We start from the raw sequence: 27,997 nt of genomic DNA, 5'->3' as shown, positions 1-27,997 counted from the left end.
AAACCGCAAATGGTCTGTTTGGTCTGTTTCTCAAGCGTTCCCGGAAGTCTTGGGATGTTACGCCTCTGGGTTTAGAAACTCTGTGGCTCTATGTTCACAACATACTTCAGAAACTAACGTCTGTGGGCGTGGCGAGCGTTTGACCGGAGCAAGGAGTTTGCTTAGCCAGGCAAGCGATTCGATAGATCAACAGCAGACGACGAGCTCTATTTTATTAATTAATGTCAACGGTTACGGAGAAACCAGAGGCCGAGAAGAACCGAAGAGAAAATCTGTGAATAGTTGCAAAAAAATGAAACATTGTATCCGCATATTGTCTCTTCCAAGAAATGTGTGTGCAACAACAGTGAGCAGTAGAACGTTTCACTGACAGCGCAGCGGGTTATATTGTTTTGCTGGATATCCCGCGCCTTGGTGGGGATTTTAGGAGACTCCAGAGAAATGTGTCGGAGGTAAGATGCCAATGACATTTGTCTACGTGGTTGTTTTCGTCTCTCCCAGTGGTCTTCATTATATTTCCCTCCTATCGTGCGTGTGTGACTGTCAGCTGACACGTAGTTCCTGGCAGGTCGATATAGGCCTACTGGACTCGAGGTGGGCAGGAAATGAGGCATATAAGGAAAGAAGAGAACGAAGGCAGGGGGAGTTATTGTAGTTATTGTGGGTTGACTGGTACCGGTGTCGTCATCCGTAGTTTCTCATGACCAAAAACAGTATAAAGATTAGTCTTATATATTGTCATGGCCATACAGTTGTGATGCATTTGAACATAATGCCAAATCGGCTACGTGCCAATATTACAATGATTTTGTTTGCATGATAGTAAATAATAGATGTAAAAAAAAAAAAAATAGGACTAGTCATTGTTTGCTAACGTTATAACATGGTTACAACACGTGATGTCATGCATCCAGTGCTCTTTCTTATTGTCTACTGTAAACTCCAAACTGACATTAGACCCCTCCCACGTGATTCCCACATGATGTTGAACATCACCAACCCCCCCCTATCTTTCCCCATGGATGGACTCACCTTATGAGATGAGGTCTAATGTTTTCCCCATAGCCAATATAATCACTGTGTATGCTTTGTTTTTGTATGCAGGCCTATGTCAGTGTGCTCATTAAACATAGGCAAGTGCCAAACAGGCGAGTTGCAGGTAACCATGGATCAGAAGATACATTTGGTCATGTAGTGTATGTGGACACCTGCTCATCCAACATCTCATTCCAAAATCATGGGCATTGATATGGAGTTGATCCCCCTTCGCTGCTATAACAGCCTTCACTCTTCTGGGAAGGCTTTCCACTAGATGTTGGAACATTGCTGCGGGGGCTTGCTTCCATTCAGCCACCAGAGCATTAGTGAGGTTGGGTACTGATGTTAGGCGATTAGGCCTGGCTTGCATTCGGCGTTCCAATTCATCCAAAAGGTGTTTGTTGGGTTTGAGGTCAGGGCTCTGTGCAGGCCAGTCAAGTTCTTCCACACCGATCTCGACAAACGATTTCTGTATGGACCTCGCTTTATGCACGGGGGCATTGTCATGCTGAAACAGAAAAGGGCCTTACCCAAACTGTTGCCACAAAGTTGGAAGCACAGAATCGTCTAGAATGTCATTGTATGCTGTAGCGTTAAGATTTTTCTTCACTGGAACTAAGGGGCCTAGCCCGACCCATGAATAACAGCCCCAGACCATTATTCCTCCTCCACTAAACTTTACAGTTGGCACTATGCATTGGGGCAGGTAGCGTTCTCCTGGCATCCACCAAACCCAGATTAGTCCGTCGGACTGCCAGATGGTGAAGCTGGCGCCGACAGACATGGCAGCTCTGCTTCTAGCATCTAACCAACTTAGCATTATTGTTATTATATAAAACTCTGGGAAGAAGAAAGGTTGAGGAGTATGTTTCATGATTAACTACTCATGGTGTGATTGTGATAACATACAGGAACTCAATTCCTTTTGTTCACCCGACCTAGAATACTTCATAATCAAATGTAGACCGTATTACCTCCCAATAGAATTCTCTTCAGTTATAGTCACAGCCGTGTATATTCCCCCTCAAGCCGATACCACAATGGCCCTCAAGGAACTACTCTGGACTTTGTGCAATCTGGAAACCACATATCCCGAGGCTGCATTTATTCTAGCTGGTGACAAAGCAAATTTGAGGGAAATACTACCAAAGTTCTATCAACACATTGCCTGTAGTACTCGCACTTCAAAAACTCTTGACCTCTGTTACTCTCCCTTCCGTGAAGGCTACAAGACCCTCCCCCGCCCTCCCTTTGGCAAATAAGATCACGACTCCATTCTGCTCATTCCTTCCTGTAGGCAGAAATGCAAACAGGAAGTACCCTTGCTAAGGTCTATTCAATGCTGGTCTGACCAATCGGAATCCATGCATCAAGATTGTTTTGACTGGGACTGGGATATGTTCCGGCTTGCTTCTGAGAATAACATTAACGTTTACACTGACACGGTGACTGAGTTCATCAGGAAGTGTATACGGTAGTTGTTACCACTGTGACCATTAAAACCTACCCAAACCAAAAACTGTGGATAGATGGCAGCATTCGCACAAAACTGAAAGCGCGAACCACCGCATTTAACCATGGTAAGATGACTGGGAATATGGTTGAATAACAACAGTGTAGTTATGCCCTCCGTAAGGCAATCAAAAAGGCAAAACTTCAGTACAGTGACAAAGTGGAGTCGCAATTCAATGGCTTAGACACGAGACTCCAGACAATCACGGATTACCAGCCACGTCGGGAAAACCAGCCACATCGCGGACACTGACGTCTTGCTCCCCGACAAGCTAAACACCTTCTTCACTCGCATTGAGGATAACACAGTGCCACCGACGCGGCCCATTCCCGAGGACTGTGGGCTCTCGTTCTTATTGGCCAACGTGAGTAAGACGTTTAAGCATGTTAACCCTCGCAAGGCTGCCGGCCCAGACGGTCTCCCTAACCGTGTCCTCATAGCATGTGCAGACCAGCTGGCTTGAGTGTTTACGGACATATTCAATCTCTCCCTATCCCAGTCTGCTGTCCCCACATGCTTCAAGATGTCCACCATTGTTCCTGTACCCAAGAAAGCAAAGGTAACCATCCAAGTCACGGCCTGTTCTCCCCGCTATCATTCAGAAGGCGAGGTCAGTACAGGTGCATCAAAACAATACCCCATAATGACAAATCAAAATAGGTTTTTATATATTTTTTGCAAGTTTATTACAAATAAAAAAACTGAAACCCTTTACTCAGTACTTTGTTGAAGCACCTTTGGCAGCAATTACAGCCTAGAGTCTTCTTGGGTATGACGCTACAAGCTTGGCACACCTGTATTTGGAGAGTTTCTTTCAATCTTCTCTGCAGATCCTCTCAAGCTCTGTCAGGTCGGATGGGGAGTGTTGCTGCACAGCTATTTTCAGGTCTTCCCAGAGATGTTTGATTGGGTTCATGTTTGGGCTCTGGCTGGGCCACTCAAGGACATTCAGAGATTTGTCCCGAAGCTATTCCTGAATTGTCTTTGTGTGCTTAGGGTCGTTGTCCTGTTGGAAGGTGGACCTTCTCCCCAGTGTGAGGTCCTGAGTGCTCTGGAGCAGGTTTTCATCAAGGATCTCTCTGTACTTTGCTCCATTCATCTTTCCCTCGATCCTGACTGGTGCCAAGTTTCCTCCAGACGTGATGCAATCTTGGTTTCATCAGACCAGATAATCTTGTTTCTCATGGTCTAAGAGTCCTTTAGGTGCCTTTTGGCAAACTCCAAGCCGGCTATCATGTGCCTTTTACTGAGGAGTGGCTTCCATCTGGCCACTCTAACATAAAGGCCTGTTTGGTGGAGTGCTGCAGAGATGGTTGTCCTTCTGGAAGGTTCTCTCATCTCGATAGAGGAACTCTAGAGCTCTTTCACAGTGTCCATCGGGTTCTTGGTCACCTCCCTGACCAAGGCCCTTCTCCCCCGATTGCTCAGTTTGGCTGGACGGCCAGCTCTAGGAAGAGTCTTTGTGATTCCAAACTTCTTCCATTTAAGAATGAATGACGCCATTGTGTTCTTGGGGACCGTCAATGCTGCAGACATTTTTTGGTACCCTTCACCAGATCTGTGCCTCGACACTATCCTATCTCGGAGCTTTAAAGGACAAATCCTTTGACCTCATGACTTGGTTTTTGCTCTGACATGCAGTGTCAACTGTGGGACCTTATATAGACAGGTGTGTGCCTTTCTAAATCATGTCCAATCAATTGAATTTACCACAGGTGGACTCTAATCAAGTTGTAGAAACATCTCAAGGATGATCAATGGAAACAGGATGCACAATAGCTCAATATCGAGTCTCATAGCAAAGGGTCTGAATACTTATGTAAATAACGTATATCTGTTTTGTATTTGTTATATATTAGCAAACATTAAAAAAAACAAAAAAAAACGCATCCCCAAGGCACTGTACATAGTCATGGAATCACTGGTCACTTTAATAAAGGATAAGCAGTTCATTCACTCGGACAAAATAAGCTAGTAGGTCCCAATAAGAATTCAAAAACACAACCATTAGGCTAAGCATTACCCAATTGAAACTAGTACTTCCCATTGCAAAAAACGTAACTTCTTGCTATTGTACAGTGGCCTGATGGCCTTCAAGAAGGCAGAAGTTTCCATAAATATTTGTAAAAATGGTCCCACTCATTTCAAGTCAATATCACTCCAAAATGTTGCAATTGTACAGTTGAATGGCAGATGCCTTCATTCAAGCGTCTGATGGCCTAGCCAATGGCTGACTTAGCTAGGTAGATTTATCTCCTCATAGACCACCAAAGAAAAATCCTGATTGGATATTTTTTGGGTTTTCGGTGTTAACCCTTTCATTTTCTAACAAAAACTGAAGAGATTAAATCAGAACATCATTGAAAATAATTATTAATATTTGTTATTTTATAAATCCTTAGCCCTCATTGTTCCCTACTGTGTTTGGGTTAGTCATCATTTATGACTAACTAATCATCCTGCCGTCTTCTTTCCAAGATGGCGTAGCAGTGGGGATGTCCCGTCCCTTGTATATATTGTTTTTCTTCAGATATATTTTGTATATATTTGTATTATTTTTTTTAATCTCATTTTCCATCTACGGACTGAACATACTCTCCTGCAACCCGCCTCACCCAATGTGGTATGGATCTGCTATTTTTACTCTTTTGAACCAGAACCCCCTTCAGAAGCTAGCGAGCTAACTAGCTACCAGCTAGTAGTCAGTTAGCCACTGCTAGCGGTCATCACCGTTAACGCGGACTGCCAGCCTCAGCCCGGGCAACTCCTGCCAGCCTGCACAGCGCGATATCTACCCAGAGCATATCGGACTGCTTTTCTCTACCACATCTTCAGATTCCTACCGCAAGCTCTGAACCTTTACTCCGGATCATCACAGCTAGCTAGCTGCTATCTGAGTGGCTACTCCTGTCTAACGTCTCTGTCCCGAAGCAAGCACCAGTTAGCCTGGAGCTAGCCTCGAACTAGGCCCATCTCCCGGCTAGCCGAAGAGATTCCATCAAGCAATCCCTAGGCTTCAATTACCTCTTTTGCCAATTGGCCTGGACCCTTTGCTGCCGACACGGAGCCACGCCGATCCATCATGACTGGTCTACCGACGTAACCGTCCGAGGGAATTTCTGTCCCGAAGCAAACACCGGTTAGCCTGGAGCTAGCCTGGAGCTAGGCCCTTCTCCCAGCTAGCTGAAGAATTCCATCAGATAATTCCTGGGCTTCAATACCTCTTCTGCCAATTGGCCTGGACCCTTTGCTAAAGACACGGAGCCCTGCCGATCCATCACGACTGGTCTGCCGACGTAACCGTCCAAGGGGGTTTCAACAGACTCTCCCGTTGGGATGTTCCCCTGAGGCCCATCTGCTAGCCTGCTGCTAGCCCCAGCCTGCTAACTGTCTGAATCGCCGTGCCTCCAGCTCGCCTAGCTAGTCACTGGACCCTATGATCACTCGGCTACACATGGCTCTCCCTCATGTCAATATGCCTTGTCTATTGCTGTTTTGGTTAGTAATTTTTGTCTTATTTCACTGTAGAGCCTCCAGTCATGCTCAATATGCCTTAGCTAGCCCTTATGTTCCACCCCCCACACATGCGGTGACCGCACTTGGCTTAAATGGTGCCTCTGGAGACAAAACCTCTCTCATCGTCACTCAAGTTTACCTCGTGCCTAAGTTTACCTCCACTGTACTCACATTCTACCATACCATTGTCTGTACATTATGCCTTGAATCTATTCTTCCGCGCCCAGAAACCTGCTCCTTTTACTCTCTGTTCCGAACGCACTAGACAACCAGTTCTTTTAGCCTTTAGCTGTACTCTTATCCTACTCCTCCTTTGTTCCTCTGGTGATGTGGAGGTTAACCCAGGCCATGCAGCCCCCAGCATCACTCCCATTCCCCAGGCGCTCTCATTTGTTGACTTCTGTAATCGTAAAAACATTGGTTTCATGCATGTTAACATTAGAAGCCTCCTCTCTAAGTTTATTTTATCCACTGCTTTAGCACACTCCGCCAACCCGGATGTCCTAGCCGTGTCTGAATCCTGGCTTAGGAACGCCACCAGTTGCAATCTACTGCAGAGATAGTCTGCAGAGTTCTTTCATACTATCCAGGTCTGTGCCCAAACAATTCGAGCTTCTACTTTTAAAAATCCACCTTTCCAGCAACAAGTCTCTCACCGTTGCCGCTTGTTATAGACCCCCCTTGGCCCCCAGTTGTGCCCTGGACTCCATATGTGAATTGATCGCTCCCCCATCTATCTTCAGAGTTCGTAATGTTAGGTGATCTAAACTGGGACATGCTTAACACCCCGGGTCCTACAATCTAAGCTAGATGCCCTCAATCTCACACAAATCATCAAGGAACCTACCAGGTACAACCCTAAATCCGTAACCATGGGCACCCTCTTAGATATCATCCTGACCAACCTGCCCTCTAAATACACCTCTGCTGTCTTCAACCAGGATCTCAGCGATCACAGCCTCATTGGCTGCGTGCGTATTGGGTCCTCGGTCAAACGACCACCCCTCATCACTGTCAAACGCTCCCTAAAACACCTCAGCGAGCAGGCCTTTCTAATCAACCTGGACTGGGTATCCTAGAAGGATATTGACCTCATCCCATCAGTAGAGGATACCTGGTTGCTCTTCAAAAGTGCTTTCCTCTCCATCTTAAATAAGCATGCCCCATTCAAAAAATGTAGAACTAAGAACAGATACAGCCCTTGGTTCACCCCAGACTTGTCTGCCCTAACCAGCACAAAAACATCCTGTGGCATTCTGTATTAGCATCAAATAGCCCCCGCGATATGCAACTTTTCCGGGAAGTCAGGAACCAATATACTCAGTCAGTCAGGAAAGCTAAGGCTAGCTCTTTCAAACAGAAATTTGCTTTCTGTAGCACTAATTCCCAAAAGTTTTGGGACACTGTAAGGTCCATGGAGAATAAGAGCACCTCTTCCCAGCGGCCCACTGCACTGAGGATAGGAAACACTGTCACCACCGATAAATCTACGATAATCAATAATTTCAATAAGCATTTTTCCACGGCTGGCAATGCTTTCCACCTGGCTACCCCTACCCTGGCCAACATCTCAGCACCCCTGCAGCAACTTTCCCAACCCCCCCCTGCTTCTCCTTCACCCAAATCCAGACAGCTGATGTTCTGAAAAAGCTGCAAAATCTGGACCCGTACAAATCAGCTGGGCTAGACAATCTGGACCCTCTCTAAAAGTATTAGTCGAAATTGTTGCAAACCCTATTACTAGCCTCTTCAACCTCTCTTTCGTATCATCTGAGATCCCCAAAGATTGGAAATCTGCCGCGGTCATCCCCCTCTTCAAAAGGGGAGACACTCTAGACCCAAACTGTTATAGACCTATATCCATCCTGCCCTGTCTTTCTTAAGTCTTCGAAAGCCAAGTTAATAAACAGATCACCGACCATTTCGAATCCCACCATACCTTCTCCACTATGCAATCTGGTTTCCGAGCTGGTCATGGGTGCACCTCAGCCATGATCAAGGTCCTAAACAATATCATAACCACCATCGATAAAAGACAGTACTGTGCAGCCATCTTCATCGACCTGGCCAAGGCCTTCAACTCTGTCAATCACCGCATTCTTATCGGCAGACTCAATAGCCTTGGCTTCTCAAATGACTGCCTCGCCTGGTTCACCAACTACTTCTCAGATAGAGTTCAGTGTGTCAAATCGGAGGGCCTGTTGTCCGGACCTCTGGCATTCTCTATGGGGGTGCCACAGGGTTCAATTCTCGGGCCAAATATTTTCTCTATATATATCAATGATGTCGCTCTTGCTGCTGGTGATTCTCTGATCCACCTCTACGCAGACAACACCATTCTGTATACATCTGGCCCTTCTTTGGACACTGTGTTAACAAACCTCCAAACGAGCTTCAACGCCATACAACACTCCTTCCGTGGCCTCCAACTGCTTTTAAATGCTAGTTAAACTAAGTGCATGCTCCTCAACCAATTGCTGCCCGCACCCTCCTGCCCAACTGTCATCACTACTCTGGACGGTTCTGACCTAGAATATGTGGACAACTACAAATACCTAGGTGTCTGGTTACACTGTAAACTCTCCTTCCAGACTCACATTAAGCATCTCCAATCCAAAATTAAATCTAGATTCGGCTTCCTATTTCGCAACAAAGTATCCTTCACTCATGCTTCACTCAAGCCCCCAACACTCTACTCAGCAAACTGGATGTAGTCTATCACAGTGCCATCCGTTTTATCACCAAAGCCCCATATACTACCCACCACTGCGACCTGTATGCTCTCGTTGGCTGGCCCTCACTACATATCAGTCGCCAAACCCACTGGCTCCAGGTCATCTATAAGTCTTTGCTAAGTAAAGCCCCGCCTACTCTCTGCTCACTGGTTACCATTGCAACGCCCACCCATAGCATACGCTCCAGCAGGTATATTGCACTGGTCATCCCCAAAGCAAACACTTCCTTTGGCCACTTTTCCTTCCAGTTCTCTGCTGCCAATGACTGGAACGAATTGCAAAAAGTCTTATAGGGAGGGAGTCTTATATCTCCCTCCCTAACTTTAAGCATCAGCTGTCTTAGCAGCTTACCTATCACTGTACCTGTACACAGCCAATCTGTAAATAGCACACCCGACTACCTCATCCCCATATTATTACTTACCCTCTTGCTCTTTTACACCCCAGTATCTCTACTTGCACATTCATCATCTGCACATCTAGCACTCCAGTATTAATGCTAAATTGTAATTATTTTTGCCTCCTGGGTCTATTTATTGCCTACCTCCCTACTCTTCTACATTTGCACACACTGTACATAGAATTTGTTTCTATTTTTCTTTTCTTTTGTGTCATTGACTGTATGTTTGTTTATTTGTAACTCTGTGTTGTTGTTTCTGTCACATTGCTTTGCTTAATCTTGGCCAGGTCGCAGTTGTAAATGAGAACTTGTTCTCAACTGGCTTACCTGGTTAAATAAAGGTGAAATATGTGTATATATATATATATATATATATATATATATATATATATATATAGTGGGGAGAACAAGTATTTGACACACTGCCAATTTTGCAGGTTTTCCTACTTACAAAGCATGTAGAGGTCTGTCATTTTTATCATAGGCACACTTCAACTGCGAGAGACGGAATCTAAAACAAAAATCCAGAAAATCACATTGTATGATTTTTAAGTAATTAATTTGCATTTTATTGCCACTTGTCAACTTTGTTGACATATCAATTGAGGTGTACCCATTACAAAATCTACCCAAGCTCTTATTACCTTATGTAAGAACCGTAGCCTACTTATTTCATGCAGTATATTCATATTGTACCCATCCCATCCATCTTAGAGTCATATCAATTATTTTATCCATCGTTTTAGTTAAGTTACTCTTATACCATTTTTATCAGAGATTTCTTGTGAATGTACAAAGACAGCCTCAGTCTAGAGTGGGTGTTAACCATAAGTGAGTACATGTGTCAGTAAGTGCAAGTCTGTGTATTGCTTAATGTCTACTGTGCAAATGCAGACATTCCAGGAGTGAATGGGATAGCACAGGCCCACAGCTGCTGTACAGAGCTACAGCTGCTCTGTGCTTTCTGACTGAAGCTGTCTGACTTCCTAGGCCTTCAGTGACTACACTAGAAATGATGCACTCTGTATAGCACAACTGTTACTATATACGTATTTAGTCAAGGTTGACATTGCCCTGTGAAAGGTTTGAGGCTTCTTACACTACATTAAACTTTCTCTCTCAGAATCATACATCATATTTTTGAAATAACATATGATATACAATACCAGTCAAGAGTTTGGAAAAACCTACTCATTCAAGTGTTTTTCTTTACATCAAAACTATTAAATAACACATATGGAATCATGCAGTAACCAAAAAAGTGTTAAACACATCAAAATATATTTTATATTTGAGATTCTTCAAAGTAGCCACCCTTTGCCTTGATGACAGCTTTGCACACTTGGCATTCTCTCAACCAGCTTCAGCTGGAATGCTTTTCCAACCATTTTGAATGAGTTCCCCCATATGCTAAGCGCTTGTTGGCTGCTTTTCCTTCACTCTGCGGTTGGGTTGAGGTCGGGTGATTGTAGAGGCCAGGCCATCTGATGCACCACTCCATCACTCTCCTTTCCCCCCCCCCTTTTTTTCCAGGGGGTGGATCAGCTTAATATTGCGGAAAGATTGTTGCTTCCATCAATGTAATTGTCTGCATCATTTCCAATCCCCAAAATATTTTTGGGGTAAATATATATATCCATATACATACACGTACATACCCATACATATACATATGCATACATATATATATATACATACACATACCTATATAGATATACTTTTTTTTTTTTTTTGAATATACCTTTATTATTCCCCGCAAACCCTATCACCCTTCCCCCAATTGGAGTAAACTAATAAACAATAACACTTAGACTTCTACCATCAGTTTATACATCTTATTCACTCTCCTTCTTGGTCAAATAACCCTCACACAGCCTGGAGGTGTGTTGGGTCATTGTCCTGTTGAAAAACATATGATAGTCCCACTAAACGCAAACCAGATGGGATGGCGTATCGCTGCAGAATGCTGTGGTAGCCATGCTGGTTAAGTGTGCCTTGAATTCTAAATAAATCACAGACAGTGTCACCAGCAAAGCACCCCCACACCATCATACCTCCTCCTGCATGCTCCATGGTGGGAACCACACATGAAAGATCATCCGTTCACTTACTCTGCGTCTCACAAAGACACAGCGGTTGGAACCAAAAATCAAAAATTTGGACTCATCAGACCAAAGGACAGATTTCCACCGGTCTAATGTCCATTGCTCGGGTTTCTTGGCCCAAGCAAGTCTCTTCTTCTTATTGGTGTCCTTTAGAAGTGGTTTCTTTGCAGCAATTCCACCATGAAGGCCTGATTCACGTAGTCTCCTCTGAACAGTTGATGTTGAGATGTGTCTGTTGAACTCTGTGAAGCATTTCTTTGGGATGCAATCTGAGGTGCAGTTAACTCTAATAAACGTATCCCCTGCAGCAGAGGTAACTCTGGGTATTCCTTTCCTGTGGCAGTCCTCATGAGAGCCAGTTTCATCATAGCGCTTGATGGTTTTTGACACTTTTCTGATTGACTGACCTTCATGTCTTAAAGTAATGATGGACTGTCGTTTCTCTTTGCTTATTTCAGCAGTTCTCGCCATAATATGGACTTGGTCTTTTACCATAGCCCCCTACCTTGTCACAACACAACTGATTGGCTGAAACGCATTAAGAAGGAAAGAAATTCCACAAATTAACTTTTAACAAGGCACCTATTAATTTAAAAGTATTCCAGGTGACTACCTCATCAAGCTGGTTGAGGGAATGCCAAGAGTGTGCAAAGCTGTCATCAAGGCAAAGGGTGGCTACTTTGAAGAATCTTAAATATAAAATATATTTTGATTTGTTTAACACTTTTTTTGGTTTATACATGATCTCTCATATGTGTTATTTCTACAATGTAGAAAATAGTAAAAAATATTTAAAAAACCTGGAATGAGTAGGTGTGTTCAAACGTTTGACTGATAGTGTATATTACATTTCCTTCAGTGACAGGGGTCAATCAACTAAGTTGGGTGAAATCTAAAACTTGCTATACAACTTTCAACACAACAGCATCTCTTCTCTGATCCTCTTCCCAGGTAATCTCCAGTCACTCCGTTACCACCCACATCCCCTCTCCCCAACCCACCCTGCGATGATGTCGTCACCCTCCGTGGCCACCCCCTTGACAACGTCCCCCCCCACCCTCCGCCCCCCCTCCGCCCTAGACTCTCTCTCCATGTCCTCTCTACTGTCCGGGGACCTAGAGGATGAGGTGGGGGAGGAGGGCGGCCTGGGGGACCTGGAGGTGAACCCGTATGATGGCTTGCCCTTCTCATCACGCTACTACTCTCTGCTGGAGGAGAGGAAGACGCTTCCCTTGTGGGGCCTCAAGTACCGCCTGCTGGAGCACCTGGAGACACACAGCATGGTGGTGGTCAGTGCCCCCAGTGGCACAGGCAAGAGCACACAGGTAAGAGGCATGCAAAGTACATACAAAACATGCACACAGGTATAGGCACACACATTAGCACTGGTGATGAAGAGCCAAGAGAAAGCAAAGGTGGGGAAACATGCCAAACATACAGTTAGGCATAGGATACACACATTCACACTCGTACACACATATGGTTAGGGACCCTCCAAACGTACACAATATTCAGACACTGAAGATAGACAGAAAGACAGACAGCTGTACTAACTCAAGCAACTAAGCACACAGGCTATCACGCTATACACACTGACTTTGTGTGCATATCAGTCTCTCACTTAGTCTCCCTCTTTCTCTCTCCCTCATCCTCTCTCTCCCAGGTGCCCCAGTGGTGTGTGGAGTACGCCCTGTCCCATGAGTTCTCTCAGGGCTTGGTGTGCTGTTCCCAGCCCTATGCTGTGGCTGCAGGGAGTCTGGCCCTCAGGGTGGCTGATGAGATGGACCTGAGTCTGGGCCTGGAGGTGGGCTACTGGGTCCCCCACGACGATGGCTGTACCCCTGATACACTACTTAGGTGAGGAGAGATGTAGACACCCAGGTGTGCATGAACATTGGCGCATGTGTATGTACACACACATACCACATAAGTGCAAGCTTGGGTACACACACATCACCCAATCTGATGGCACGTTTCGTACTCATCTTCTTCTAACTCATTTATCCACCCTCCTTTAAGCTCTCCCCGACCTGGGAAAGAATATTGTAGTCCTTGTTTCCTCCTCTCTCTTTCTCTCCCCTGAGGTTTACAATAGTGCAAGACAATAGGATTAAGGGATGGGGTTGTTTCTCTCCCTGATCCCTCTTCCCCCCTCACCCTCTCTCTCCCCCCTCCCTCTCTCAGGTTCGTCAGTGACTCTCTGCTCCTGGGGGAGATGATGTCGGACCCCCTGCTGCGTCAGTATGGGGTGCTGGTGGTGGATGAGGTTCAGGAGCGCACTGTGCCCTCCGACGTCCTTCTGGGCTTGCTGCTGGACGTGTGCTGCCAGCGCCCCGACGACCTCCGCGTGGTCCTCCTCACCGACCCCTCCCTTGCCTCCAGCCTCGCCACCTTCCTGGGTGAGGGAGTTCCGGTTCTAACGCTGGATGAGCCTGTCGTGGATGAGGACCGGCCCGTCAGAGATACGCCCGACACAGAGACAAGGAGGAGGCCACCGGTTGTCGTGGAAACGGTGTACAGGGATCCTGGAGGGAGGGAGTCTGCGGCAGCAGCATGTTACATGGTGTTGGATCTCCACCGCAGGGGAGAGGAAGGGGATGTCATGGTCTTTCTCTCCAGTGCCCAGGTAGATGCACACACACACACGTTATACTAAATATATATAGCTAGTCTCATCAACTACTGGGGCAGTTTTTACCCTTATCATATCATTAGACAATAGATGCCCAGTAGTCCTACTGCTGGTACGGAGAAATGGTTCAGAAGGCTCAGTGGGTTACATTGGGTCGAGTTAGTTAGGATTAGTCGGTGCATGCAACAGCAGACTTGTGGTATTATTTTACCGCACGGGCCACACAGTATATGAATATATTATGGGTTAAATGTAAGTCGTTTTGGATAAAAGTGTCTGCTAAATGACCTTCCTTTCTATCCCACCTCTTGTCAGTTTCTGCTAGACTTCCTTCTACATGTAAATCCCTATTGAACTGTGTTGTTTCTTAATGCTGTGTCTTGTAACATGCCATCTTCCTTGTCTGTTGTTGCAGGGACACTGTAATCTTAGACTGCTGAATGGCATCAGGGTGGGTCAGGTGTCCTGTTTAACGCATCCAGAATACACATACAGTTGAAGTTGGAAGTTTACATACACTTAGGTTGGAGTCATTAAAACTTGTTTTTCAACCACTCCACAAATTTCTTGTTAACAAACTATAGTTTTGGCAAGTCGGTTAGGACATCTACTTTGTGCATAACACAAGTCATTTTCCCAACAATTGTTTACAGACAGATTATTTCACTTATAATTCACTGTATCACAATTCCAGTGGGTCAGAAGTTTACATATACTAAGTTGACTGTGCCTTTAAAGAGCTTGGAAAATTCCAGAAAATTATGTCATGGCTTTAGAAGCTTCTGATAGGCTAATTGACATAATTTGAGTCAATTGGAGGTGTACCGGTGGATGTATTTCAAGGCCTACCTTCAAACTCAGTGCCTCTTTGCTTGACATCATGGGAAAATCAAAAGAAATCGGCCAAGACCTCAGAAAAAAAATTGTAGACCACCACAAGTCTGGTTCATTCTTGGGAGCAATTTCCAAACGCCTGAATGTACCACGTTCATCTGTACAAACAATAGTACGCAAGTATAAACACCATGGTATGACACCATGCAGCTGTCATACCATTCAGGAAGGAGACGCGTTCTGTCGAAAAGTGCAAATCATTTCCAGAACAACAGCAAAGTACCTTGTGAAGATGCTGACGGAAACAGGTACAAAAGTATGTATATCCACAGTAAAACAAGTCCTATATCGACATAACCTGAAAGGCCGCTCAGCAAGGAAGAAGCCACTGCTCCAAAACCGCCATAAAAAAGCCAGACTACGGTTTGCTACTGCACATGGGGACAAAGATCGTACTTTTTGGAGAAATGTCCTCTGGTTTGATAGAACTGTTTGGCCATAATGACCATCGTTATGTTTGGAGGAAAAAGGGGGAGGCTTGCAAGCCGAAGAACACCATCCCAACCGTGAAGAACAGGGGTGGCAGCATCATGTTGTGGGAGTGCTTTGCTGCAGGAGGGACTGGTGCACTTCACAAAATAGATGGCTTCATGAGAAAGGAAAATTATGTGGCTGTATTGAAGCAACATCTCAAGACATCTGTCAAAGCTTGGTCCGAATGGTTCTTCCAAATGGACATGCTACCCAAAACATTTGACCCAAGTTAAACAATTTAAAGGCAATGCTACCAAATACTAATTAAGTGTATGTAAACTTCTGACCCACTGGGAATGTGATGAAAGAAATAAAAGCTGAAATAAATCATTCTCTCTACTATTATTCTGACATTTCACATTCTTAAAATAAAGTGGTGATCCTAACTGACCTAAAACAGGGAATTATTACTCGGATTAAATGTCAGGAATTGCGAAAAACTGAGTTCAAATGTATTTGGCTAAGGCGTATGTAAACTTCCGACTTCAACTGTACATGCCGTGCAGAGAGAGAGAGCACAGAGCCCCATCATATTCACATCCACTTCTCTCACACACACACTGCCACTATGTCAACATCACCACACCCTAGCTCCTCGCCTAATTCCTGGATATGGTTTCAAATCCTGAGGCAGACCAGGACTTCAGTACAGTAGTTGATGCCAAGGCTGCAAAACACAGAGCTAGCTAGCCAGGGGGACGGATCTGGTTAAGACTCACTGTAAACAAAGTAAACAAGGACACAGATAAGCACTGTCTGTTTAGGGAGAGGGAAACAAAGAGGGAGGGTGCGAGAGGGGGAGAGACATGAGAAAGGAGAACGGGCACAGGGACAGAGGTCCCAATACGCTCAAATAGATAAATGTTTTTACTTTTTAAAACAATGAAAACCCATTGTTCTAGCTAGCTTAAGTAGAAGAAGCCATTACAAAGTATGGAGACTTTACCAGGGCAAGGAGGCAGTGGGTGGGGTAAGGGCAAAGATGAGAAGTTGGTTCCACTCTTCCCCTTTAAATGCCTTCTGTGCCCTATGTGCAATCCCTTTAACTGGTTAGCATAGCTACTCCCACTCAGCTGCCATATGGAGGGAAAAAATGATAGACTTGGAGGGGCAGAGTGGAGAGAGGAAAGAGTGGATGCATTTGGGACAATGTGTACCTTACACACTACATTTCACTGCATGTAGGTAGCATAAATAGCATGTTCTCATTTCATTTAAATTACTCTATCTACTTGTCCACTAATTCACTTTTGTTATGGCTGGATGATTTTTAGAATGCCAGGACTTAACATTTCTCAAGAGATTGACTAAGTGCCCAGGATAGAACAGTATGTATTCTCAAACCTTTCTTCTCTCTCCTCCCTCTCTCTCAGGAGATTGACGAGTGTGGCTCTCTGCTGGAGAAGGAGTCTGTGGCCCTGAGCCCTCAGCTGGGGACCCTCAGAGTTCTGCACCTCCACGCAGGCCTTGGAGGGGCTACCCAGCGCGTCTATGAAGCCGAGCCAGAGGGGCCTTCTGGGGACACGGAGGGGTCCAATGGGTCTGAAGGACTGGAAGGGCCAGGGATAGGGATGGGGACGGGAGCGAGGCGCAGGGTCATCCTCACAGACACCTTGGGGGAGGCCTCCTTCTCTCTATCTGGAGTCCGCTATGTCATAGACACAGGCATGCAACTTAAGACAGTGAGTACTAATTTATTAGAGATGGGAAGGAGGAGGAGTATGTGTTGCACTATCCTACACAGCTGGCACATCTCAAATCAAATCAGATTTTATTAGTCACATGTGCCGAATACAGCAGGTGTAGACCTTAGAGTGAAATGCTTACTACGAGCCTCTAACCAGTTTCAGCAGTTTCAAAAATTACGGATAAGAATAAGAGATAAAAGTAAGTAATTAAAGAGCAGCAGTAAAAAATAACAATATAAACAGAGTCGGTACAGAGTCAATATGCGGGGGCACTGGTTAGTTGAGGTAGTATGTACATGTAGGTAGAGTAAATTAAAGTGACTACAGTTGAAGTCGGAAGTTTACATACACCTTAGCCAAATACATTTAAATTCAGTTTTTCACAATTCCTGACATTTAATCTTAGTAAAAATTCCCTGTCTTAGGTCAGTTAGGATCACCACTTTATTTTAAGAATGTGAAATGTCAGAATAATAGTTGAGAGAATGATTTATTTCAGCTTTTATTTCTTTCATCACATTCCCAGTGCGTCAGAAGTTTACATACACTCAATTAGTATTTGGTAGCATTGCCTTAAAATTGTTTAACTTGGGTCAAACGTTTCGGGTAGCCTTCCACAAGCTTCCCACAATTAGTTCGGTGAATTTTGGCCTTTCCTCCTGACAGAACTGGTGTAACTGAGTCAGGTTTTTAGGCCTCCTTGCTCACACAAGCTTTTTCAGTTCTGCCCACACATTTTCTATAGGATTGAGGTCAGGATTTGTGATGGCCATTCCAATACCTTGACTTTGTTGTCCTTAAGCCATTTTGCCACAACTTTGGAAGTATGCTTGGGTTATTGTCCATTTGGAAGACCCATTTGCGACCAAGCTTTAACTTCTGACTGATGTCTTGAGATGTTGCTTCAATATATCCACATAATTTTCCTCCCTCTGATGCCATCTATTTTGTGAAGTGCACCAGTCATTCCTGCAGCAAAGCACCCCGCAACATGATGCTGCCACTCCCGTGCTTCACGGTTGGATGGTGTTCTTCGGCTTGCAAGCATCCCCTTTTTTCCTCAAACATAACTAAGGTCATTATGGCCAAACAGTTCTATTTTTGTTTCATCAGACCAGAGGACATTTCTCCAAAAAGTACGACCTTTGTCCCCATGAGCAGTTGCAAACTGTAGTCTGGCTTTTTTTGGCGGTTTTGGAGCAGTGGCTTCTTCTTGCTGAGCGGCCTTTCAGGTTATGTCGATATAGGACTCGTTTTACTGTGGATATAGATACTTTGTACCTGTTTCCACCAGCATCTTCACAAGGTCCTTTGCCTTTGTTCTGGATTGATTTGCACCTTTTGCACCAAAATACGTTCATCTCTAGAGACAGAACGCGTCTCCTTCCTGACGGTATGACGGCTGCGTGGTCCCATGGTGTTTATTCTTGCGTACTATTGTTTGTACAGATGAACGTGGTACCTTCAGGCGTTGGAAATTGCTCCCAAGGATGAACCAGACTTGTGGAGGTCTACAATAATTTTTTTCTGAGGTCTTGGCTGATTTCTTTTGATTTTCCCTGATGTCAAGCAAAGAGCACTGAGTTTGAAGGTAGGCCTTGAAATACATCCACAGGTAAACCTCCAATTGAATCAAATGATGTCAATTAGCCTATCAGAAGCTTCTAAAGCCATGACATAATTTTCTGGAATTTTCCAAGCTGTTTAAAGGCACAGTCAACTTAGTGTATGTAAACTTCTGACCACTGGAATTGTGATACAGGTAAATAATCTGTAAACAATTGTTGGAAAAATTACTTGTGTCATGCACAAAGTAGATGTCCTAACCGACTTGCCAAAACTATAGTTTGTTAACAAGAAACTTGTGGAGTGGTTGAAAAACGACTCCAACCTAAGTGCATGTAAACTTCCGACTTCAACTGAATTCATAGATGACAACAGAGTGGCAGTGGTGAGGCCCCCCCCCCCCCTCCCCACACCACTGGGCAATGCGAGTAGTCTGGGTAGCCACATGTCCAAGTCTTATGACTTGGCGGTAGAAGCTGTTTAGAAGCCTCTTGGACCGAGACTTGGTACTCCGGTACCGCTTGCTGTGTGGTAGCAGAGAGAAAATCTATGACTAGGGTGGCTGGAGTCTTTGACAATTTTTAGGGCCTTCCTCTGACACCGCCTGGTATAGAGGTCCTGGATGGCAGGAAGCTTGGCCCCAGTGATGTACTGGGCCGCTCGCACTACCCTCTGTAGTGCCTTGCGGTCAGAGGCCGAGCAGTTGCCATACCAGGCCCCTGTGTTGAGGATCAACGTGGCGGATGTGTTGTTGCCTACCCTTACCACCTGGGGGTGGCCCGTCAGTTGCAGAGGGAGGTGTTTAGTCCAAAGGTCCTTAGCTTATTGATGAGCTTTGAGGGCACTATGGTGTTGAACACTAAGCTTTGGTCAATGAATAGCATTCTCACATAGGTGTTCCTTTTGTCCAGGTGGGAAAGGGCAGTGTGGAGTGCAATCGAGACTACATCATCTGTGGATCTGTTGGGGCGGTATGCAAATTGGAGTGGGTCTAGGGTTTCAGGGATGATGGTGTTGATGTGAGCCATGACCAGCCTTTCAAAGCACTTCATGGCTACAGACGCGAGTGCTACGGGTCGGTAGTCATTTAGGCAGGTTACCTTAGTGTTCTTGGGCACAGGCACTATGGTGGTCTGCTTAAAACATGTTGGTATTACAGACTCGGACAGGGAGAGGTTGAAAATGTCAGTGAAGACACTTGCTAGTTGGTATGCGCATGCTCGCAGTACACGTCCTGGTAATCCGTCTGGCCCTGCGGCCTTGTGAATATTGACCTGTGTAAAGATCTTATTCACATCGGCTGCGGAGAGCGTGATCACACAGTCTTCCTGTACAGCTGGTGCTCTCATGCATGTTTCAGTGTTATTTGCCTCGAAGCGAGCATAGAAGTAGTTTAGCTCATCCGGTAGGCTCGTGTCACTGGGCAGCTCTCGGCTGTTCTTCCCTTTGTAGTCTGTAATGGTTTGCAGGCCCTGCCACATCCGACGAGCGTCAGAGTCGGTGTAGTACGACTCGATCTTAGTCCTGTATTGACGCTTTGCCTGTTTGATGGTACGTCAGAGGGCATAGCGGGATTTCTTTGAAGCTTCTGGGTTAGAGTCCCGCTCCTTGAAAGCGGTAGCTCTAGCCTTTAGCTCAGTGCGGATGCTGCCTGTAATCCATGGCTTCTGGTTGGGGTATGTACGTACGTCACTGTGGGGACGACGTCATCGATGCACTTATCGATGAAGCCAATGACAGATGTGGTGTACTCCTCAATGCCAATTCCATAGCAAAACAGTCCTGTAGGTTAGCATCTTCTTCATCTGACCACTTTTTTATTGACCTAGTCAATGCTTCCTGCTTTAATTTTTCTTGTAAGCAGGAATCAGGAGGATGGAATTATGGTCAGATTTGCCATGTGGAGGGCGAGCTTTGTATGAATCTCTGTGTGTGGCCACAATAACCACAATACTGCATAACCTCAATAGACTTTTGAGGTGCACCCAGTCCCAGTGCCATGCATAACCTCCCACTCTTCCTGCCTCCGTCTCATAGGTTTACAACCCTCAAATTAGAGCAGACTCCCAGGTCCTGCGTCCAATCAGCCGGCAGCAGGCAGACATGCGGACGCAGAGGGTAAACGGTGACCTACCAGGTAGGTTAAGGTCAATCAAATCTGTTGTAAGAAATCATCATGGACAGAAGGGACATACAAAGCTGTTACAGGACAACTATCCTCTCTCTGTGTATTCTTCTGAACCCTCTCTCCTGTTCCTCCAGGTCTGTGTTTACGTCTGTACCCCCAGGCTCTGTATGTGGAGGGCATGGCGGAGACCCGCAGCCCGGGGGTGGTGGAGGAGAACCTCAGCCACCTGGTGCTGCTGCTCAAGAGACTGGACATCGCCGACATGGGCCAGTGCAAGTTCCTGGACAGGCCTGGTAAGGAGGGCCGTGCATCATCTAGCTAGTTCAGCCCTGTTTCCTTTGAATGAATAAAGTGCACCTTGCACCAGACCTGGGTTCGAATACATGTGTATTTGAGTATATGGTATTTAAAATACTTTTTTCTTTGTATTTGACTATTTTCAATTACACTGCACAAAAACAAGTACTTTTATTTCAGTATTTGAATGGTTATTTGTAAAAGTCAAATAGTCTACCAAATTGTATTTTCAAATGTTTATTTCAAATACTATTTTCTAATACCTGGCTTAAATGCATTTAGTATTTTCAAATACTTTCCAAGTGTATTTGCAAATACATTAAAATATTCAACTACTTTTCTTTTCAAATAAAATATATCTGAATACTTACTTTGAATGTATGTAAAAGTAATTGAGATTTATTTTTAATATATTTGAACCCATTCATGGGATTCATGTAGGATTCATGTTTTTACTAGGTGCCTTCTATTTTGTGTTATCAGGCAAAATATAAGATCTTTCCATATCCGTCATTTTCTTCAATCCTCACTCTCTCTTTTATTCTCTCCTCTCTCCCTCCCTCAGCTCCAGAGGCTCTGATGCAGGCTCTAGAGGACCTGGACTACCTGGCAGCACTGGATGATGATGGGAACCTATCTGAGGTGGGCATCATTATGTCAGAGCTGCCCCTGGAGCCCCCGCTGGCCAAGGCCCTCATCGCTGCCTGCGAGTTTGACTGTGTCAACGAGCTGCTCACCATCGCTGCCATGCTCACAGGTACACACGGCACACACATACACTGTCCAAGGTGCTTATTACTGGCTGTAAAATGAGCCTTTACTAACCCTTTTTACATGCATTACAAAATATTGCTTTGTTTTGTTTCTATAACTTAGATTTATGTTTTTGAACAGTCATTCATTTAAATTCTCCACCTGTGTGTGTTCCCAGCTTCCCCCTGCTTTGTGACCCCCACACCCCAGAGAGAGGAGGCAGCAGCCACTCACAGACGCCCCCTGTTGCACAACGAGGGAGACCACCTCACCCTCATCAACATCTACAACGCCTACATACAGCGTGAGACCATATACCACACACACACACACACACTCATGGATCTACACACATAGGCATGGAACAGACATGCATTTCACACAATCTCTACTCCTTGAATATTAATATGTGTGTTTCTCTGATTCATATTTTAGACAATGAGGATGATGCCTGGTGTACTACCAACTTCCTGAACCCCGCCGCATTACGATTGGCTGTGGTGATCAGGGCGGAGCTGCTGGAGGTGATGCAGCGAATAGAGTTGCCCGTCTCGCCTCCTTCCTTTGGTTGCCAAGACAACTGCACTAATATCAAGCGTGCACTCATCTCAGGGTTCTTCCTCAAGGTAAAAGGACTCATCAGTCCACTTCTCCATTTAAGATGTAATTTAGTTTGTTTGTGTCTAACATTTGTTTGTGTCTATAGACCTTAACCTTTCTCTCTATCCTCCCCCTATTTCTTCCTCCTCTCTTTGTCTTTGTCTTACTGTCTGTCAAAATGTTCACATTCTCCTCTCTTTCCATTCTGGTGTCTCTCTCTCTGTCTTTTGCCCCCCCCGGTCTCTCCTGTTCTTTCTGTATTTGTTTCTCTCGATCTCATCTTCTCCCTTCCCCTCTCCTCTCTTTTTCAGGTGGCTCATGATGTGGACGGCTCAGGTAACTACCTCCTGTTGACTCACCGTCACGTGGCTCACCTCCACCCCTTCTCCTCCTACCTGTGTCGCCGGCCGCGCCTCAACCCCCCCTCCTGGGTGCTGTACCACGAATTCACCATCTCCCACGACAACTGCATCTGCACCGCCTCCGAGGTGCACCCCCACATGTGAGTAACCCTTAAATGTTTTGTGAACTTTTGTTGTTGAGCAAATCCATGTACAGTTGAAGTCGGAAGTTTACATACACTTAGGTTGGAGTCATTAAAACTCGTTTTTCAACCACTCCACAAATTTCTTGTTAACAAACTATAGTTTTGGCAAGTCGGTTAGGACATCTACTTTGTGCATGACACAAGTAATTTTTCCAACAATTGTTTACAGACAGATTATTTCACTTATAATTCACTGTATCACAATTCCAGTGGGTCAGAAGTTTTACTCAATACAATACACTAAGATGACTGTGCATTTAAACAGCTTGGAAAATTCCAAAAAATATGTCATGGCTTTAGAAGCTTCTGTTAGGCTAATTGACATAATTTGAGTCAATTGGAGGTGTACCTGTGGATGTATTTCAAGGCCTACCTTCAAACTCAGTGCCTCTTTGCTTGACATCATGGGAAAATCAAAAGAAATCAGCCAAGACCTCAGAAAAAAAATTGTAGACCTCCACAAGTCTGGTTCATCCTTGGAGCAATTCCAAACGCCTGAAGGTACCACGTTCATCTGTACAAACAATAGTATGCAAGTATAAACACCATGGGACCACGCAGCCGTCATACCGCTGAGGAAGGAGACGCGTTCTGTCTCCTTGAGATGAACGTACTTTGGGTGAAAAGTGCAAATCAATCCCAGAACAACAGCAAGGGACGTGTGAATTCTGGAGGGAACAGTACAAAATTATATACAGTGGGGCAAAAAAGTATTTAGTCACCACCAATTGTGCAAGTTCTCCCACTTAAAAAAATGAGAGAGGCCTGTAATTTTCAATCATAGGTACACTTCAACTATGACAGGCAAAATGAGAAAAATAAATCCAGAAAATCACATTGTAGGATTTTTATGAATTTATTTGCAAATTATGGTGGAAAATAAGTATTTGGTCATAAACAAAAGTTTATCTCAATACTTTGTTATTACCCTTTGTTGGCAATGACAGAGGTCAAAGTTTTCTGTAAGTCTTCACAAGTTTTTCCACACACTGTTGCTGGTATTTTGGCCCATTCCTCCATGCAGATCTCCTCTAGAGCAGTGATGTTTTGGGGCTGTTGCTGGGCACACGGACTTTCAACTCCCTCCAAAGATTTTCTATGGGTTGAGATCTGGAGACTGGCTAGGCCACTCCAGGACTTGAAATGCTTCTTACGAAGCCACTCCTTCGTTGCCCGGGCTGGTTTGGGATCATTGTCATGCTGAAAGACCCGCCACGTTTCATCTTCAATGCCCTTGCTGATGGAAGAGGTTTCACTCAAAATCTCACGATACATGGCCCCATTCATTCTGTCCTTTACACGGATCAGTCGTCCTGGTCCCTTTGCAGAAAACAGCCCCAAAGCATGATGTTTCCACCCCCATGCTTCACAGTAGATATGGTGTTTTTTGGATGCAACTCAGCATTCTTTGTCCTCCAAACATGACGAGTTGAGTTTTTACCCAAAAGTTATATTTTGGTTTCATCTGACCATATGACATTCTCCCAACTCTTCTCTGGATCATCCAAATGCTCTCTAGCAAACTTCAGACGGCCTGGACATGTACTGGCTTAAGCAGGGGACACGTCTGGCACTGCAGGATTTGAGTCCCTGGCGGCGTAGTGTGTTACTGATGGAGGCTTTGTTACTTGGTCCCAGCTCTCTGCAGTTCACTAGGTCCCCCCGTGTGGTTCTGGGATTTTGCTCACTGTTCTTGTGATCATTTTGACCCCACGGGTGAGATCTTGCGTGGAGCCCCAGATCGAGGGAGATTATCAGTGGTCTTGTATGTCTTCCATTTCCTAATAATTGCTCCCACAGTTGATTTCTTCAAACCAAGCTGCTTACCTATTGCAGATTCAGTCTTCCCAGCCTGGTGCAGGTCTACAATTTTGTTTCGGGTGTTCCTTTGACGAGCTCTTTGTCTTGGCCATAAGTGAGTTTTGGAGTGTGACTGTTGAGGTTGTGGACAGGTGTTTTTTATATTGATAACAAGTTCAAACAGGTGCCATTAATACAGGTAACGAGTGAGGACAGAGGAGCCACTTAAAGAAGAATGTTACAGGTCTGTGAGAGCCAGAAATCTTGCTGTTTTGTAGGTGACCAAATACTTATTTTCCACCATAATTTGCAAATAAGATTCATTAAAAATCTACAATGTTATTTTCTGGATTTTTTTCCCTAATTTTGTCTGTCATAGTTGAATTGTACCTATGATGAACATTACAGGCCTCTCTCATCTTTTTAAGTGGGAGAACTTGCACAATTTGGTGGCTGACTCAAATACTTTTTGCCCCACTGTAATCTCACAGCAAAATGAGCTCTATATCAACATAACCTGAAGCCACTCAGCAAGGATAAGCCACCAGTTTGCAACTGCACATGGGACAAAGATCATACTGTTTGGGAGAAATGTCCTCTGATCTGATGAAACAAAATGAACTGTTTTGCCATAATGACCATCGTTATGTTTTGGAGGAAAAGGGGCGGGCTTGCAAGCCGAAAGAACACCATCCCAACCATGAAGCATGGGGATGGCAGCATCAGTTGTGGGGGTGCTTTGCTGCAGGAGGGACTGTGCACTTCACAAAATAGATGAAATCATGAGGGAGAAAATTATGTGGATGTATTGAACAACCTCTCAAGGTTAAAGCTTGGTTGCAAATGGGTCTTCCACATGAACAATGACCCAAGCATACTTCCAAAGTTGTGGCAAATGGCTTAAGGACAACAAAGTCAAGGTATTGAATGGCCATCACAAATCCCTGACCTCAGTCCTATAGAAATGTGTGGCAGAACTGAAAAAGTTGTGTGAGCAAGGAGCTAAAAACTGACTCAGTTACACCAGCTCTGTCAGGAGGAAAGGGCCAAAATTCACGAACTAATTGTGGGAAAGTCTTGTGAAGGCTACCCGAAACGTTTGACCCAAGTTAACAATTTTAGGCAATGCACCAATACTAATTGAGTTATGTAACTTCTGACCCACTGGAATTGTGATGAAAATAATAAAAGCCTGAAATAAATCATTCTCTCAAACTATTATTCTGCACCATTTCACATTCTTAAAATAAAGTGGTGATCCTAACTGACCTAAGACAGGGATTTTTACTAAGATTAAATATCAGGAATTGTGAAAAACTGAGTTTAAATGTATTTGGCTAAGGTGTATGTAAACTTCCGACTTCAACTGTAGATAGTGTGTAATGTACACTAACCCTGAACTTCTCTGGGACATCCTCATAGTGGTGTCTTTACTTCCTTTTGGAATACTAGTCCTCTGATAAACAGTAAACTGTACTATCTGTCAGAAGATAGTGGTGCATACCAGGTTGTCTTTTGTGATCAGATCGCACATGATCAGATCGCACATGATCAGATCGCACATGATCAGATCGCAAAACGAGAAGCATTAAACTTCTCTGGAACCAGGTCAATATGATATAGCAATCTTCTGAGATGTGCACATGTCATTACTTTGAGGTAAACTAAGCATTTAAGTGCATTACGTTGATAACCTACTTTGGTAACCTTGGCATATTAATGTTTCCTGTGCAGGTTGGTGGAGCTGGCCCCTCTGTACTACCTAGGCAACTTGCCGTCCAGCGAGGGACGGGACCTTCTGATGGAGCTGAGACAGAGTCTGCTGCCCCCAGAGGAGGTACAGGAGAGGGGCCCAGAAGGGGTCTATGACACACGCCACATTGAGGAACACTTAGACAGGACCGGAGATCCACGTAATCAAGACAGTACTGAGCTGTGTGTCATACAGTGACGGGAATGGTGTGGGCAACCGAAAGCAGAACCAAGGGAGGAGAACCTGAGAGTGAGGACTTGGATGCACTATGCAGGATACTCTCAAGTTTTATCAGGAACACACCATAGATCTATACTGTACTATTGCATGGACAGTTGATGAGGGAGAGTACATACAGTACACAATCCAGCCATACAATGTTGTATGGAGGCAGTTGTTTCAATCTGAGTGAATAAGGGCTCACCTACAGGTGTTAGTGAAATATTTCTTAAATGAGATTAAATGCATTTTTTGCACATGAAAATGTGTGAGTTAAGGGCAATTTCAGACTGAACCTACAGAGTTCCTATAAAACAAACTGTATACTGGTATGCAAAGTAATATATATTGGGAATTATATATTGCCATGAATGTTGACTATTCTACAAGAGTCCCTGATACTTCACTGAAGAGACAGTCAGCTGTCAATAAGTGGACATGCATTCTTTCAATGATGACTGGTGAGGTATGGCATTGATGCTGTCACTTCCAGGGAATTTGTGTTTTTGACTGTTGTGGCACCAGCACCCATCTCTTCAGTAGAAACTATTGGTTGACCTAGGATCTCTCTGTAGAAGAGCCCAATCATAGAAGCTGACTTGATGTGGACTGGACATGTGATTCGCAGGGCTCAGTTAGGTTTAAACAGGGCGATCTACCATTGTACGTAGCTTTAGAATCCAGTTTTTGTTACTGTTGTTCTTTGTATGCTAGTGGGTTTCCAATGTGTTGAAATAATATTTTGTGTGTAAATCAAGGGTGTCGAGTCAGCCTCCCTCTATCTAATAAATATTTTAAATATATGTTGAACAACAAAATGAAAGGTTTATTTGTTGAATTTCAGCTTGAAATGGTTAACTACTTCATGTTATACATTCAGCCCTTCAATTATTGAGGGACAATCTGTGGTCGGTGAAACATCGCATTCAGGTTTCTCACTCAAGTAGCATGGGGAATTTGGGAAATAAGTTCATTAGGATAGCATATTTACTGCTGTTCAATGGCTTCCCATACGATGGCATAGTTGATATACCGCTGTTCAATGGCTTATAAATGCCTCATGGCAAAAGAGCTTGCCAGTTTGTAGTCTTAAAAAAATGAAATGAGTTACCACTGGTTTATTCAGCCATTCATAGGGGGAAATTAATGTAGAAATAATAGGGGTTTTGGATAAACTCAGAAAATAAGGTCTGAGGTTAACAGAGGCTTAAGGAGATCTTATACGTTTTGTTCTATGAGTTACAATTATATATATTTTTTAATTACGCTGGGCCAATTGTGCACCACCCTATACATTGTTAGTTAAGATGACCTTTATGAATTATGTAGCCTTGATGTG

The 27,997-nt window shown here is 44.5% G+C and overlaps 1 protein-coding gene across 2 annotated transcripts; it reads left to right on the top strand.

Annotated features, from left to right (window-relative positions):
• LOC111964054 (ATP-dependent RNA helicase DQX1) lies at window positions 1-27,461 on the top strand. 2 transcript variants are annotated; one of them, XM_023987732.2, is made up of 13 exons: window positions 1-452; window positions 12,259-12,632; window positions 12,971-13,164; window positions 13,492-13,933; window positions 14,355-14,390; window positions 16,681-16,989; window positions 20,599-20,698; window positions 20,824-20,982; window positions 21,552-21,743; window positions 21,918-22,043; window positions 22,175-22,365; window positions 22,651-22,841; window positions 26,421-27,461. In XM_023987732.2, the coding sequence occupies exons 2-13, from the start codon at window positions 12,315-12,317 to the stop codon at window positions 26,635-26,637; spliced, it is 2,475 nt and encodes an 824-aa protein (XP_023843500.1). In that variant the 5' UTR covers window positions 1-452; window positions 12,259-12,314; the 3' UTR covers window positions 26,638-27,461. The 2 variants fall into 2 exon arrangements, with proteins under 2 accessions (XP_023843500.1, XP_023843501.1); XM_023987733.2 differs by lacking the exon at window positions 14,355-14,390 and having other exon boundaries at window positions 4-452.
• Window positions 27,462-27,997: the final 536 nt, after the last annotated feature.

The sequence above is a fragment of the Salvelinus sp. IW2-2015 genome, linkage group LG5 (genome assembly GCF_002910315.2).
Source record: "Salvelinus sp. IW2-2015 linkage group LG5, ASM291031v2, whole genome shotgun sequence".
In the NCBI taxonomy this organism is placed as follows: Eukaryota; Metazoa; Chordata; class Actinopteri; order Salmoniformes; family Salmonidae; genus Salvelinus; species Salvelinus sp. IW2-2015.
This window is presented reverse-complemented; position numbering and strand designations above follow the sequence as displayed.

Coding starts and splice junctions, on each gene's coding strand:
- LOC111964054 (XM_023987732.2), top strand. CDS start 12,315: ATGATGTCGTCACCCTCCGTGGCCACCCCCTTGACAACGTCCCCCCCC. Junction 14,391..16,680: donor GACTGCTGAATGGCATCAGG/GTGGGTCAGGTG, acceptor CCTCTCTCTCAG/GAGATTGACGAGTGTGGCTC. Junction 20,699..20,823: donor GGTAAACGGTGACCTACCAG/GTAGGTTAAGGT, acceptor CTGTTCCTCCAG/GTCTGTGTTTACGTCTGTAC.